Source organism: Acanthopagrus latus, chromosome 21 (genome assembly GCF_904848185.1).
Source record: "Acanthopagrus latus isolate v.2019 chromosome 21, fAcaLat1.1, whole genome shotgun sequence".
NCBI classification, from domain to species: Eukaryota; Metazoa; Chordata; class Actinopteri; order Spariformes; family Sparidae; genus Acanthopagrus; species Acanthopagrus latus.
In genome coordinates this window covers 13,598,018-13,615,358 of record NC_051059.1, presented here as the reverse complement: position 1 = coordinate 13,615,358, position 17,341 = coordinate 13,598,018, and the positions used below count along the sequence as shown (strand labels likewise).

At 41.4% G+C, this 17,341-nt stretch overlaps 1 protein-coding gene across 18 annotated transcripts in view; it reads right to left on the bottom strand.

Annotated features, from left to right (window-relative positions):
• LOC119010715 (receptor-type tyrosine-protein phosphatase F) overlaps nucleotides 1-17,341 on the bottom strand; it is a 165,315-nt gene that overhangs the window by 91,807 nt on the left and 56,167 nt on the right. For all 18 annotated transcript variants that reach the window (XM_037083073.1, XM_037083078.1, XM_037083082.1 and 15 more), the window contains exons 2-4: nucleotides 15,711-15,885; nucleotides 2,941-3,086; nucleotides 1,866-2,007 (exon numbers count right to left, since the gene is read on the bottom strand). In XM_037083073.1, coding sequence (XP_036938968.1) covers nucleotides 1,866-2,007; nucleotides 2,941-3,086; nucleotides 15,711-15,810 — 388 coding nt within the window. In that variant the 5' untranslated portion in view covers nucleotides 15,811-15,885. The remainder of the gene's footprint in view (nucleotides 1-1,865; nucleotides 2,008-2,940; nucleotides 3,087-15,710; nucleotides 15,886-17,341) is intronic.

Here is a 17,341-nt window from a genome sequence, read left to right as displayed (position 1 = left end):
GGAGATAAATATCTGTCTCTCTTCATCCTGCTAAATGTTCAACAAAGACTTCGACCTCACCAGCCAGTCGTTTACTTTGGCTGTCTGCCATCTCACTATGGACAGGTAGCGTAGTACAGGCTTGCTTGAGCGTGTGGGCTGAGTGCAGCTGTCCACACTTTTTTTAATGAACCTACATTGTTTTGGTTTGTCAGACCAAAACAGTGAGCTTAAAGGGGTTTATCTCTGGGCAGAGGTGAAGACTCAGGTGTTGACTTTGTGGAAACATGAACACAACCAACCCTTTCATAGAACTATTCCCGAATTGCACATTTGTGTAAACAACATGGCCTTCTCTAGCCTTACAAATGTGTATATCATGATTTCACCGTGACTTTAAAGATTGTATGTTGATTGTTATTTCACATGTAGTTTATGTCAAAACACAACATTGGTCAGACATGGTTTAAGGCCTGGTTCCCATTCCATGCTCCAAATGTACGCACTGAGTGTGTACCAGCAAAGCCCTACGGATAAAATCATCTTTCATATGGTTGGTGTCTACATGGTACTTGACTCTGGGCTTAGCAGCTACAACAATCGAGCACAGGATCAAGGAGAGGAGACGACTTCATGCAAGGCACGTCTGCTGGTGAGACAGTTGCTCACTGTTGAGTAAGACTGTTGTCCGTCCTTCTATTCCTCCACTCTCCACACTGTTTTGCCCTCCAACACTAATACTGTTATTAATCTCAACTCATTCATGTGCGTTTCATGTCATGTTAGTGCTGTTTGTTGGTGCAGGCAACAGCATTCCTCACAATATAGTGCAAACGAGGGGTAGAAAGAAAACCTTTCTTTGAGCAGGAGAAAAGTCCCTTCGGGAAGATTACACAAGCCCAGCCGATGATATCATCAAATAAGCGTGCACAGAGAAAAAAAGGAAGGGTGGGTGTAAGAAAGATGGGATTCGAACAGGGGATGGAAAGGCTGTATTTGAATGAGAGGGGATCTGCGTTAATGCCAGTGTAATGGCTACGGACGGCCTTAATCCTCCTGCTGGCCAGCTCTGGAGCTTTTTTTCTTGAAAGTTTCTAATGGAATCAACTCCTGCGATGCCTAGCACCCACATGACAAAATTACAATCAACTAAGGAAGAACTTGATGCTCACAGCTTAGTGATATGGAAGGCTGAGCAGGGAGAGATGCAGAACCCCTGTCCAGATAAATCACATACATTAACTCTGTGTGCAAGAAGGAGAGAGAGGGTCCATGGAGGTCAAACTAGCCTGAGGGCACAGGGGGTAGCACTATATGTGGGAAAATTGCTCATATGATCTCATGTAGAACTTGTCTTTAATTTCTCTGGATAAGCAGGGAATCACTAACTTATTCATAATAACTATTTTTGATGAGACAATTCATTATTTTTTCAATTGATCACGGGATGGTTTGTTGTGGTGGAGGATCCCGACTGACTCATTAATAGAAGAGGGAAACAACATAAATACAGCATAACAGCCAATAAATGGTAAATCTTGCCTGGAATAGCACTGTGTGCCAGGTCATATATTTGCTGAATTGCTGAACTGTATGGTATCTTATTTAAAAACGCATTCCTTGCATTTTTCTTTCCCGCCTTGTGGAGTTGACATTAAGATAAATCTACCCCTCCATGACACCGCCAGTACCAGGAATCTTCTAGATTTTGCAGATGTTTATGTATGAATTATTAAGTCAAACACCCATATTTGCTTTTGGATGTATTGGAATAAAGCTTTAAAATCCAGCAGCAGGAAAAAGGAGGGGGAGGGGTTAAAGAAAGAAAGAGTAATAGCAAGATGGAGAAAGAAACCGAGCGAGAAAAAAAAAAAGAGTTATCTTACCTTCAAGCACTGTTAGCTTGGCACTGGTGTTGATCTCGCCAGCACTGTTGGTGGCTGTGCACTCGTAAATGGCTTCGTCTCTGTGTGTGCGCAGTGGCTGGATCCGCAGTACGGAGCCCGAGCCATCATCAAACTCAATCACCTGGGAGAGCCGGAGCACAGCAAAAGGCCAAGAATGTTATTTTTAGGGGCCTCCTTTTCTTTTCCGAAGGTATCACTTTATTGCAATACATAAATTACATTCACTTAGACTTGCAGATTGCACATTGCTTGGCGTTTGTGTTTTTTGATCTGAAAGAATTCATTTCTTTCTACCAGTTTATTAAGTCCTTTTTTATGTCATGGTACATTACAAGTTTTTAGTGATATGATGTTATTTCCCCTAAAAATCTAGCTTGTGGTCTAACTTAAAAACAAGTAAGAAACAACCATCATGTTCTACTGAATCGTATTATCAAATCATATCCAATAACACTGTGATGCACAGCAGACCCATAACAAGGATCATTTAAAGTAAGACCAACCAGAAGTATTACTCAGTAGCACCCCCGGCTACCTCTGCTACATTATGTTACAGAGAAAATACTGGTCAGACGCAGTGTGAGTTCCCACCTTAGGTACTTCCTTCTGTTCATGAGTTCAAAAAGAGGGAGGGAAAATAAATCAAGTAATACATCAAGGGATGTATGGCCAGAGATGGTGGAGCTGAGCAACAGAAGGGGAAGGATGAGGGTGTGAAAAGAGTGAAAGAGATGAAGAGGACTATATAAATCAAGATGGAAGGAGATTAAAGAGAAGGGAAGCCTGTCTGGTCTCGCTTGGAAAAGAGAAGAGTTGGTGTGATGCTCAATAACAGGGCAATTCATTGTGCGTGTAGTGTGTGCGTTTGCTGAGTGTGAACCCAGTGAGTGTGGATGTGTCTGTGTTAATGAGAGACGGTTGGAGGCAGACTAAGCCCCATGTCTGTAATATTTTGTCACATGTGTTGTGTCTGCGCCTGCTTGTGTTTATGTGTGTGCATGTGGGTGTGTATGTGAGTGTTTCAGAGATCTGAGAGTCACGCATGAGTGCTCACCTCAAAGCGCTGGGAGCTGACTTTCTTGCCTTTCTTCATCCAGGTGATTCTGGGTTTGGGCTCCCCGGCGGCCTGGCACACAAACGATGCAACCCCCCCTGAGATGCCTGTCTGGTCCTCTGGGGATTTGATGAAACTTGGCAAGCCTGAGAGAGCCAGAGCAAGAGGGGCAGAGGGAGATGCAAAGTGATAAGAAACGGGAGGGGAAGAGGCAACGGAGGGCAGAGGGGAGGGGGAGGGGGTGAAGGTGATGTTAGTGCCAGTCACATCGGCATGTAAAACTTACTTATCTATGGGTATCACTTTCTCCACACAAAAAGCAACAATGAGAAAAAACCCACACTCGTATTGTTGCTGTGCACACCTGCAGCTCAGTCATGGGAGAAACATTCTGTCTTTGTGTGCCTGCCTGTCACTGTATCATGTTGAATTTCTCACCCAAGCTTTGACACACTGTTTGAAAGAGAGCAAAGTTTCTCGCCCGCAGACAATGAAGTTGCAGCTCCAGCTATTGAACATGAGGGGCTGCATTAAACTCAATAGAAAAAAAAATGTGTAACGTGGATAAAATCCAGCTCTTCCACAAAAAGTAAAAACATCACAAAGAACGAAGAGCGAGACACAGGTAGATTAGACACGTGGGGAGTTTATCAAGTTATATAGCGCTCAAATATCCATTTTTGGTTTACAAGTATTGAAACCCGTTGGCACGTCCTAAAATCCAAACAAGGCTACAATCATGTTGTGATCCTGTAACCTCTCTTTGACTTCTTAGATAATGAGTGTTTACAGCAACACAGGGGACTACCATGGAGAACACATACAAACGTGATTCTCATGTTTGCCTTTAGGGTGTTTTTACCGAGTACCACACCCAACGTCATTATACGTAGGACAATGAAGTGTGTGTTTCAGCGCCAGCCCATCTAAGTTGACATGATGCTACAATGAGCACACCTTGGCTGCACGCTATAGCCGCCATGCTCGATGCTTTATTTACAGCACCAGACGTGCTTAATACGAGTCTGGCTTCAACAATGTGACACCACGTAGTTATTACCAGCTCCGTTCAGCTCCTGTTTCATCTTCAGAGTCATTAAAGAGGGAGGTGGGGAACACCGAAACCGTGGAGACACGCACAAAGGGGTGAATCATTATGCTGTGTACACAGAGGAGACGCCAGCCTTTCCTCTCTGAGCACACGCTGGGGAAAATCCAGCAATGGCTGCCACCATTCTTTTCTTTTTTTATGTCTTCTAATATAACACTGGTGGAAGAGGGTGGCGTGGGTGGGGGTCAGCATCTAGTTAGCATAGCACTATACCTCTTTCTGATATAGATAGGGCCTTTAGTGAGCACATTCTCAACCTCTGCCCTCACTTGGCTGGAGAGAAAGAGAGGTGGTGCTGTCTGTCCTTGCTTGAGGACGACTCTATAGGGGCTTTCTCTGAACAATATAGCAGTATACAACAAAAGAGGTTCTGCGAGCAGGCAGGCTGTGACGTGCGAACACACATAGTACTTTAATGTGAGGTGGCTATACAGACACGAATGCAGCTAGATGGCGGGACAGAGGTACTAGCAGAAATATGAGATGTTCAATGTCACTCCTGAAGAAAAACATACCATCCATGTAGGATAATCCATAGCAAAATGAAATGCATTCTTTAAATGCAAAGTATGTAATTTCTGCTGCTAGGGGTCTCCCAATCAAAACAAAACAGAAGATGTAAGTAGCGTGAGGTTATGGGAGTTGTTGTCGTCATTGTTAATCAACCACCATTGCAGATGGAAATCTGTCTGTGTGACTCAGGTACTAATGCTCATGGACAAGGTTTAATTTCAAGTATCTGTTATCAGTCTACTTGTTTACTAATAATTAGTATCGGCCCTATAAAATACATATGGAACCATTTGGGATAATGTGAGTGCACACTCAAGAAAATGTACAACAAAGATCTAGTTGTGTTTTGATGCAGAGATTACATACTATATCTTTGAGATGACACATACAGATACGTACAGATAATCAAAGTGCAGTCAGACAGAAGGTAATACCAAAACAGCTCCATACACTCAAGATAGGAATGCACTAAAAGATAGCATCTCTTCAGGGTATTAAAAAGTAAAATGCAAAAATCAAGTTGAGATCATTTATTCTTGTAATGATGAATTTTATGACCTGTTATTCTTGAAGTAGTTATCCATCAAATAACTGTCAAATTAGCAACAGACATTAAAGCTAACATGCTCCTTTGTTTAAAAAACAATGATGATAAGATGACAATGACAAACAAATCCCTGGTGCTTTACATAACTGATAGGCTGAAGTACACTGTGGTGCAGTGTAGTGTGTGAGTAGGCAGTTATGTGTGCAGTTGGCAATACACAGTAATCCAAACACATCCATCCATCTGTGACCCGTGACCCCTTCATAGAACCTAAACCCACCTGACATTTGAATGATATTTTCGTCCTGGTACTCCTACGGACAAGATTTAGACTGCACCAGCACACTGATAAATCATTTTCTATAGCGTCAGAATGTAGCTGTGACACGCATGCAGGCAGCAGCAGGGTGCTTTGCTAATGATTCGAACCTGATAAGCTCTTAAGAGCGTCTGAGAATGCATTTGTGCATGCATGGCTGGTGAGTTGGAATCCTCAAGACCTGATTATCTCCATTTTGACTTCCAAGAGTTCCTACTAACATCTGTCCACAGCAGTTCTGTTGAAGCTGATGTGAGGGGATTTTCACTTTGTGGTTAAGATGGAGGATCAGGCAGCATTAAATAGTTCCCTGCACATGCTTCAAATTACAGGATGTAAGCTCACGTATTGCCACAAACATTTAAGTGAGGAACTACTGGATCTTGGAAATCATAAGGATTTTTTGGGATGAGTGGAAGAAAAGGGGTAAACTGGCCCTCACTGAGCTTTTTCCTGTACTAATCCTCTTAAACAAGCTTCTCCTGAATCTTGATAGTTAACCTATGACTCAGAGGCGAAACCATGGCAAATTCCGAGCTGTCCATCGCTAATCCAGATCTCATCAAGCATCAAATAACAAAATCTGGACAGGGTTAATAGTGGTCCCTAACACACTTCAACGAAAGGGCAGAAGCATTTATTTTTGAACTAAGACTCTGCTGAGTTCCTCCATCATGGCACTACCACCGGCTGCTGAGGATATCAAACTGTTGGTTTGTCACTTCTTTCTTAGAGACAAAATCCACACTCCAACCTTTTTTCCATGCCCGTGTCCCATTTTCGTTGCTGTCAGGCACTTGTCACATGAAAACAATGGCAAGGACGAGGTGGAAAACACGTAAGCCTACCTATGCAAATCCTTCACTCAGCCAGTGACTGCGAGCTTTGAGCTGCACTTCTTCTAAGCTTTGATACGTCACATTCAAAACTCCTATCTTGACACACACAGCTTTAACCCATGTGCTCTTGAAACTGCCACAGCTGTCAGGCCCAGTACAGACTGTGAGGTGCCAGAATTTCAGGGTTGAAATCGACTCATGAAGGCCTCATTTGCCACCTTTAGTTCACTCACACTTACCAGATTGATGCATTGCTCTAATTACTGACGCTATCGTGTAAACACTAAAAGTGGGTTACCAAAATCAAAGCAGACACACATCTGAACAACAAGTCAATCGTTCAATCTAGTGGTTATAATTAGCAAATTAATGCACAAGAAAGATCAAAAAGTGATCTACATGCAAAACAGTGTTGCTGTAGACAAACTCCAGCACGGTGTGTGGAATAAAAAACAAACACATTTGTTGCAAGTGGAACAAAAGGGCTTTCATGTTACAATTAACAAATAATGAACAAATGAGTTATCTAAGATAAAAAAAAAATAAAAAAAACACAAACGAGTGGAAACCCTAAATTCTACATGTCTAACTTTGTGGGACAAACAAGGTGTTTCTTGTTTGCTTCCACATATCTTCACAGACAACCTGAAAAATGATAGGGTTGTTAGGGAAATGAATGCAAAAACTTTCAACGCTGAATGTTCAAGGGCATAATCTAGGAGTAGGTATTGGTAGTATTCTTGATATCTGCCATTTATGCTGTAGCGGGTACACACATCAAATGTATTCTCCTTAAAAGGATGCATCACCCTGTGGACTTAAAACTTAAATTTGAGGGGAGGTTACTGACAAATCTGCATAGATCCCTGGTCGAGACCGTACAGACGGAGCCTGGAGGCTGCTGATTGCTTTGCGTGTGGGGGATTAAACAGCTTCTCTCAGTTAACCTAATGCCTGCAGCATTATTTGTGTGGTCTGAGGTCATTGGAGAGATAAAAGGTCCAGGGGGTTCCCCAAGTCCGGTATTGCTACAGGTGTTTTATTTTTCACTAGATAGATTTCAAAGTGTTGGGAACACCCGTCAGCGTACAGTTAACAGTAAAAGTCTTTAAAAGCCAGGATAATATGGAAGTGTGTGCTAAATTATTCATTCATATACACTTTTCCCCTGTTCTAACCCACTCAAAGCAGTGTTACTGTGAAGTATGTTTCCTAAACTGCCATACAGTTTTCAGGGTCCTCAGAGCAAAGCTTGTAATAAATGCAGAGACAGCAGGGAGAGTCGTGTAAATGGCACTTGTGTGGCTAACAATTAGTGTATTCCCAAGCCTGCCAGAGTGCCCAATGAGAGCTACTCTGTGGTGTAGAGTATCAGGGATCGATACACACAAGGCAGAGAGAATACCATTAATTCTTATTAATAATGGATTAGCAAGTTATCATTTTCATGAGGCAACACTTAGTGGAAATTTGTCTGATGGCATCAGCACTGGTTGTTTTAATGGAACACTTCCATTAAGGCCTTTTCGGGCCATTAGCAGGCAACTTGTTTGCAATTAATTCCATATAAAGCTGCCTCCCCTGCAAGTTATTTACCCCGATAAAGTCAACTGCACTTCAGGCTGTTTGTTTAAACCAATAAACTTCATGTTTGCTATCTACACGTCTCTTTTGTCGCTGAAAATCAAGGGGCATTATGTTCTTCTATTTCAAATGGCACATGAACAGAGCACATGAATCAAGCACAGTTTTGTCATCATCCTCTCCCCATGGTTGATGTATTTCAGGTCAACATGATTTATTTTTATCATCTGGTTCTAAAATTTTAATTTCCATTTTGTCACACTGAGTTCACTCCACTTGTTCTTGCTGAGTCGTTCACACAATTTCATATACGCCCCTAACTGTGAACTGGCAAAACAGATACTTAGTAAAGCAAATGAGACACATTGGAAAGTTTTAAGCTAATTCAAATGAGAATAAATATCTTTAAAACACAACACAGCTAGGACCTACATAGGCTGAGTGAGCTTATTTATCCACATGTCTGAACAGGCTTTTGCTGGATGGTCTTGTTTGGTTGCACTATCCACTCCCTCTCATTGACAGTCAGCTCACACTGCATTCACTCCCGATAGCACAGAAAACTTTTGTGAGAATGATAGTGTAGTGGTCAAAGATTGATGGAGCTTTATAAGCTTTATCAGAACTTCTGTGAAATCACATGAGCAATATGATTCATCATCACAGGGATAGTGTACTTAAAGGCAAAACGTCTAAACCTATAGAAGAGCAAAAGAAAAACATCAAACTTTCAATGCCCTCGTGGACAACGTAGACAGGCTTTCAATCAGGCCTTCCAGCCCTCAGTGAATTATTCAAGAAAGCAGAGAAGAACAAGAACCCTAAGTGCAATTACCCTTCACTTCTCTCTTCCCAGTGTGAGCAACATTAATGTAATAGCTTTCATCTTCTCGAGCCGATTATGAAGGAGGGAGGCATCTCTCTAGCCCGTTCTCTCTTTCTCTCTTCTAGTCTGTCAGTCAATAAATGACATTTGGGGGAAAAATAACCCCCACACACATTGTGCTTTGGTGACCAATGCCTCAAGTGGGCATTTAAAAACAACTGTTTAAAAACATGCAAGTGAAAAATACTTCATTGTGTAGTTTTTGATTGTGAGGATGTGGGTGTTCCGGGTATCACACGATTTAGAGTCTGAGATTTTATATTACCTGTGGTATTTCAACTGGTGCCCAAACTGAATCCAGTCAAAGATGACTCACTATTGTGGCTTCTTTCAACCCACCTGCTTCCTTAAGGGAAAGTTTTAACAGACATTAGATAAAGGTAGACATTTCACTATGATGTAATTGCTATACTTGCTTAACATAAAACTACTTCTGTTGCACGAGGAAAACTATAAACTTTATGCTCTTTTAATGACAATCAGAAGTTCAACGAGCCTGGGAAACAGACGAATCTGCCAGGATCAAGTTCTATTTGCTCTGACTGATATATTTGGTCCCCTTCCCGTTCAGACAGATTTCCTTGAGACATGCTCCAGTGCAAATAAAATGTGTCCGGCCAATCACAACTGTTTGTCTAATATGGGGCAGGATTTATATGATGACTGTCAGTGGTCCAGATTTGAAAAGTCACACATAAAATGTTTTGCTTCTCTGATTGGTTGGAGGTCTATCTGGTCCGGCAAGCAACTCAACAGGCTCACGAAACTGTCAAACTATCTATTACTGATTAAATATTAATCAACATTTTTTATAGCATACTAAAGCACGACGAATACTTGATTTTTTGGGGCCGATTCCCATACTGATATTAGGTAGTGATAATATCAGCCAACCGATCAGTCAGGCTCTTCTCCAAATAATCTTTTCAGAAACACATTTGTGTGTAAAATTTAGTTGTTTTAATCTGTGAATGTTTGTGATCAGGCCAAGAACTTTGTCACTCTGCACTGCATCACTCATTTTGAACTGAGATGAACTGAGAGGGACAAGACTATTAGGCATTTGGGAAAATGCTAGGCTAATGTTTTACAGTTTCTACTTCTCACTTCTAACATCCGTCATTTCTTGCTGGTTGAACAGTCACCATATCATTATTTAAAAAACAACAACAACTGATGTATGGCTTGGCACATAGTATGGACAATGCAAATTAAAATGCAAACTCAATGATTCAAATGAACAACCTCTTTGTGAAGTATGTGGCTCTTGCCAACAAGACAAGCCTGCTAATGTGTCGGCTGAACTGCGCAGCTCATCTGCATAACCCTGGGGCTACATCACCTCCGATGTTCATTTAGTTCACTTGATGAAATGTTCTCATTTGCGCTGTCATGAAACTAAGTGTTTTTTCCATTCTGAAGCTGTGAAGGACGACTGACTGCTGCATTTAAAGGCATGTGTGGGTGGGTAGAAGAGTGTCAACCCGGGGACACACGCATGCAAAACAAAATGCGAAGAGGGAATAGAACATTTTGAATGCAGCTTGAATCTGTAATAAAGTATACAGCGTGGCACCTTTGTAATGGAAATACAAACTACTCTATGAATTTTCTCTGAGAATACAAAAAAGAGATTTGGGCAACTGATGGAGGGCTTTGTTAATGCTGCTGGGTAAAGTCCAGTGGTCACCTTGGCTCAGACCCTAACATTAATAGACCACTGTGGGGAAAATGTTAAGTGTGTTAAGTGATCCCAGGAGGAGTTGGGTTGGTGGCACTGCTGCCGTGATGGCTTCTTGTTTCTTCAGAGATTCCATTTTGGGGTTGGCTTCATCATCCATCATCACGCACCCCCTTGCGACCTCACTAACCTCATTAATTTGCATCCCCTAGATTAGCCCTCCTCAGAGACCTCAAAGAGCTCCTTCCATTGTTCTCATCGCCTCACCCACACGGCCCTGAGGTCTTAAGTAATTTGACTCTGCACTAGCCAAAATTGAGGGAGATATTAAATTATGTTACTGGAGGGACGTGGAACAACAAAGGGATTCTGGCTTTACATGTGCTTACAGGCTCTTTTTTCGCTTCCCTCATGATTTAGCATCTTTGAAAAGCTAAGGTGACCATTTACCCATGAAATAGTTCCCACTTGAGATCCAGCCGTGTTTTATGCTGTTCCATGTCCACAGGCTGTTTGGGATGAGTTAAATGCCTTTAAATGCACCTTGGAGGATGCTCCAAAAGTAAACAATACACAGGTGTGTGGCAAAATGCCTGTGAGCTACTTGATTCTGTCCTATTTAAAGCCTGCTATCTTGAATTTCTCCAATCTCAGAGTCTGATCAATGATTAGGAGGATGTGACAAAAAAGCTGTATGAGCTTCCTTTAATACTTCGAATAATTCCCATATAATATTGCTTAACACAAATGAAATCCACATCAACTCTTCAGCATCCGCGTAATTATTTTCAATCAAAGTAGCCTAAGATTAAGTGAGAATGTAATAAGCAGCAAGTACGAAAGAACAGGGAGGAATAGATGTGTTCCGTTTTCAATAAAGCCATTGCTGTGAAAACAGAATTGAAATGTTTTTCTCCATCTGCCCTTTTCTGGAAGGACACTGACAATTCTTGTCATCCTGTGGCATTGCCGAATCCGGGACACAACAGCGGGTTTGGGTGACTGCCTCTGGCCCTGCTATTGAGCTCCCTAATTAAACTATTAATCTCACATCATTAACCTCTGATGACCCTACCCTCCCTCCATTCTGACACTGCTGCACTGGCTTATGAAAACAACGTCCTATCGTATTGCCACAACCTCTAAATTGCGTTTCTCCAATATTCTATTTTGCAGATGTTTTTCTCACAAATTATGCTTTTTTTCAGAGTGCATTTTCTACTGTTTAGTTCTTCCTCCACCTCAGACTCTCTCTCACTGTGCCTGTCTGTATGATGTGTGTGGACCACAGCTGTGTGCTAACTGCATTACTCTCCAAGTGGCTCTCCAAGGTGGATATGGTTACTTTTAATTAAAAAAGAATCAATTTCTATCCCTGTCTGTTTTTGAGCTGGGTGACCATATGGACACTTAAAAATACAATCCAATTTTGAGCCCCTCAGCCCCCCGTCTGGCGACCCCTCTGAAAACCACTTTGGCACTTCCCTCACATTGGTCCATTGGAGAAACTGCCAAATCAATCTATGGAGCTTGTTTTATAGGTTAATTTCAAACCGTTTTTCATCTCAAAATTCTGGTAAAATATGCTAGATCAACGCCTATTTGGGCATGTTTTTTTGTCTGAAGCCAAGGGTTTATGTAGCATAGCAGCCCTGTGGGAAACCTCTCAGTAGTGTAGCCATCGGACAACAAAGAAACACAATGGCTTAGAATTTTTTAATAGAGCTGACACACTACAATGCATCTATTAGCTGTATGTAGGGGAACAAAAATAAGACATTAAAAGGTTGTGGCATGAGACATTGGTTTGTGTCACATTTAACTTATTAAGCTAATTATGGTGCCATTGTAATCTCTCTGCCACTGGGAGTGAAAAGAGCAGGCACGGGCACAAAAGCCTCAGCGGTCTTGCTGCGCAACACATGAAAATCCACCTAAGATTATAACATGAGAAGCACAAGAGGAGACACATACATCAAAAGCTTATTAAAGCCAATGAAATAACTCACAATGACAGCACTACAAAAAGATAACCATTATATTTAAGTGCTGGGCATGTGTGACTTTGAGGCTGACCTTGTGGGCCAGTGGCCTATTGTGTACAAGGAGGCTGTATATGGAGCTGGTTGATTAGGCTGCACTCCCCAGGGATCGATGGGACGTCTGCGATCAGCACTCAGAGTAATCACACTGTATTGTGTGCCTAGTCAATGAGGGCATAAGATGGATGATGTCACAGAGCAATAACACTGATAGTGTTGGGGGAGGATTTCTTGTACTTATTTGTGCGTCTAAATAATGATGGATTGTACCATCTTGAGTATCACGCCAAACAAACAGTCTGACAACAACCTTGGAAATGTAGCCATCCCAAACAAGCCAAAAATGCACTGTAAACAAAAAGTTTTTTATGTAAAGAGAACTGGGCAATATGTATATAAAAAACATCAAGATATGTTCAGGCGATATATGGGGATATTTTTAAATATTTTGAGTATATTTTTTTGACAAATACTTAAATCAATATTGCAACATTGAAGGGATGATGATTGTTACTTTCACAGAAGATTACTCAATGAGACTTTCATAAATAATCCTTAGTAATGTGGATGTAAGGGGGCAAATTCAAATATTAGAACAAGTGGGCCAGTCTGGCAAGCTCAGAAAATTACATCTTTTAACTGTGGTGCAGCCTTTAAATCTAGGAAAACTCTTGTCATGATATTATGATATCCAAAATCTAAGACAATATTAAGTCTTATATCACGACAACAGTGTAAAACTCATTGCCCAGCCTCGGGAGAAAGGCCAAACACTGGTCGCATGCCTGGTGAACATTTTCAAGGGGGAGACAAGGACACCAGACTGAACCCATGTAATCAGAAACTTGCCAGGCACCCGCCCATAATATCTGTCTGGTGTCTGCCCTGTAATACAGGAAATCCAAACCAGAACTATCAAGTTCACATAACTAAGTTGCATACAAATTACAGGCATCAACTGCACACAACCCTGCCATTAGTGGTAGGTGTTATTTTTGCCCCCCAACTGTCTTATTTTAATTCTATGTCTGTTTGCTTTACAGTCTGAGTAATAGCAGGTCTGGGCCTTTTTCCATGTGTGCTTACATTAAAGCACAACCATACACAACCTCAGAGCAGAACCAGGCTTATCTATAAGTGATTTTCTGTTTCATCTCTTCTTTGAAACCGATATGCCATCTTTTCTCAAGTTACTTATTCATGTGTCAGTGTTTGGATGTATCTTGAATTAAACACTTGTACCAGCAGACCACAGCAGAGTATCTTTGTCTGTTAATTAAAATGCTTGGCTCTGTGTTTTTATCCGTAAATGATATGATTACCAAAATTAGATACCAGCGCAACCTTGCTGTCGTGGACACAGAGAGGCAACGAATAAGAAGAAAAGAAAACTCAGTTTAAAAAAGAAGAGATACTGAAGAACTTTGTCCACATTAACCCGTTCAGTGATTGAACACAGTGAAACACAAGCTGGCTCTAGCTGTGTCTAGCTGTGTGTGTGTGAAATCTTTAAATAACTTGTGTTGAATCGAAAAATGGCAAATGGAGGCTGTATGACCCAAATACTGTAGATACAATCATGACAGGAGATTTTGTGCCTAGTGGCATACAAAATGGCGCATGGTGAAAGCAAGGTTCATAGGGAACCGAACTTAACACCAGAGGTGTTATTCTTCTATTGCCATTACGTTTGGCACCACCATTCACTATTTAAGACAAGTTACAGCAAAAACATTGTTTATTGCTAGTTTAATATTTAACATGTAGCTATTTGCACAAAACAGCACATAAGGCAGCACAGTAATAATCAAGGCCCCATCCAAACTGTGGGCTGTACTGGGCATCTGACAGACTGCACATCAAATAACATCCTGGCACCTTCAATGCCCCTGACATTACCTTTGAAAATTGATGATCTCTAAAAAGCAAATGGAATTGAATCAATCATCCCCTTGATGGCAATTAAAATGCAGGCATGGCTGAGCATACAAATCATAACATGACGATAAACATGGTGCACTACCAATAAATAAATTACTGGCATAAAAGATCTTATTCGCTTTTTCAAGCCCCATGTCAGTTATGCATCGACAGTTGTCTTGCAGTTTTCTAATCTTTTTAATTTAGACAATTATCATCAGAAAGTCATACTTTGTTTGCATTTTCAAGTAATTATCAGAATTCAGAGTTAGTTATTTAATATCAGAAAGCACTGGAGGGACTAGACATAAAAAGGTTTTTGACTTAACTAAAACTCATGCCACTGTTCTAGGTTTGGCAATGGATTTAGTGTAGTGGGGCACATCATTAAAGTATCACTGCTCTAGTCAAGGTTTGATTTTGCCGGATCACATTACAGGCAGACAGCAAAGACAGTCTTGCCAGACCACAAGAAAAAAGATAGGAGTGCAAAACTTTTCTGCAAGGTCAAGATCACACTGATACTGTGCAAAACTCTGGACACACCGCAAGGGACAAAGATGATCACACAGGGCCGAATGAGACAAGACAAAGGGTACAGAAAAACAAATCGTACTGGACCTATGTCTGAAAGGACTGGGCAGTTGGCGTGGGCGTGTGGGGGAATGGGAGGGGTCAGGGTATAATTGAATTACAGTGACCCTTATGACAGCACTATAGGTGAGGTCATGTGTTGAATTAATTCTGTCCCTGACCCTGTCCTCGACAGGGCAGTGCCTCTTGGCTGCCCCTGAGATCCAAAGCGCTGCAACGGTGACACATCTTTTTCGAGTTGCGTCTTCCAGCCAAAACTGTCATTCAGATTGACAGTCGGTCACAGAGGCCGATGGAGCGTCGCTGCATGCAGTGTACTTATTTTTAATGCAGAAGCAAAAGCTCACTACGCTTTCGGATGTGGATCAGGCTAGGTACTATTTATGGGCTAGGTACTATTTATGTTTTCTGCAATCCACTGAAGACACCAAATGTAAACGGAACCTATATTCTATTTTAAATTAAGCTTTGTAATGCACAGCATTAGAGCTTGTTCTCTGTGAATATTCCCAACATGTTCAAAGGGGCTAAATTTGTTCAGATGATCAGTAGATGAGGTAAGGCACCTGATATTACTTCAAAGAACTTGCTGTTTAACCTCCCAATGTGAGTGCTTTTCATCATGAGGGCCCAAATTGCTTTTACTGTCAAAATACTTGAAGTGTAATGAATTAAGTAAGCCTAATGTATTAACACATTGTTGCAGGACTTCACAGGTGAATGAGGTCACTTACTGTCTGCTATAGAGGAGAACACCATGCAGTTGACTAGAAGCAGGAACAGCAACGCCCCTCTGGGCAGGAGGGGCACTGCCAGGTGAATATTAGGCACCATGTTCCAAGTTGGCACTGCTCCCTCCTCAGTCCCCTGCTAGACACGTCCCACTCTGACAGGATCAAAGACTAACACCTGGGAGAGAAAACACATGCAGAACAGAAGTACAGGAACATTAGTATTCAAACTCGCCACATATTTGCATATATTTGAATGAGCATAATAACACAGTAAAGCAGAAATATCAAACACAAGACAGAACCAAAGGAGATGGAAATGCTGTATACTTGTAAGAATACAACAGCACACAACACTGGAGATCTTTGGTTGCGATCAACAAAGCACCCAATACCCACAACAAAATCCTGCCCGGGGCAGAGGAAAATACAAGTGAAGCGAATGTAACACGCAAACTACATCAGCAGAGGAGTCCTGGAACAAATGCGGTACATTGCTACAGAGAAATCATGGGAACAAATAGCAAGAACAAAGGGGAGGTCAGGACGCAGGATTAAGCTCCTCAGCTTCTCCCCTCACAATGGGGATCAGTAAAAAACCCAAAGGACCTCCTAAACAGGACTCCCTGAGGACCGCCGCCCACTTCATGTTACCCATTAAGAAATTGAAACTGTGTCTTCCAGATGGGTTCAAATCACACAAAGTGCAGTGATCTCATAACATGACAACAGGTATAGATAAATAAACATTTAAGACACAACAACACCCCAAGGGGGAAGTGGTTGGTCAACAAAGCAGCAGCAGATGTACCACAAATTAACCATAATTAACCAAGCTATAAAACAGAAAGCATTGCTCCATCCTCTTAAGTAGTGGGTGGAGATGCAAAGACAAAGGCTGTCCCTCAAATTAAACTGTACGCACTGATTCTCTGTCCTTTTAGGAATTAGATTTTGTGTAGGAAATGACTAAGCCCACTGATAAGATTTAGATATATGACCTTAAATTTGTTACAGCCTGCAGTTTTGATGTCTAATGCTATTATGAACAAAGAAACTGTGTATCCCCATAAACTAAGCTAACTAAATTTCTTATCCCTCTTGCCCATGGCCATCTGTGATGAGTAATCATAATGCTGTAAACCAGATCACAGTATGGTAAGGATAGATATCCCCCTTAAAATGAAAGCAGTATCTCCAGAGGACTTAAGAAAAATGAACAAAAAAATGAGAAAAGTTTTATAAGTTTTAAAGTAACCCTTCTTCTGTCTTCAAGGGCTCCCTGACAATGATTCTGTTCAAAGCTTCTAGAAGAGGCCTATTGGAACTGAATTGAAAACTTTCTCAGCTCGTCTCCTCAGTCTCACTGCTGAGTTTATAGTGGGGACTGAACAATACTGATTGCTGATATTTGTGAAAAGAGAAAGAGAGGCTCTCACAATGTAGAATATCTTCAGGCTTGCTGGGTGGCCGGTCAGCTTTAGTCTATTCAGTTGAGCTAAATAAGTTAGAGTGTCAGGAACACAATGCCTCCAGTATCTTGTGGAAAAAAACCCTTTCCATTCTTAAGGCTGTGGAGGTGTTGAGCAGCCCATTACTCATGTGGCTATTTCAATGTGTGGAAACACTGAAAA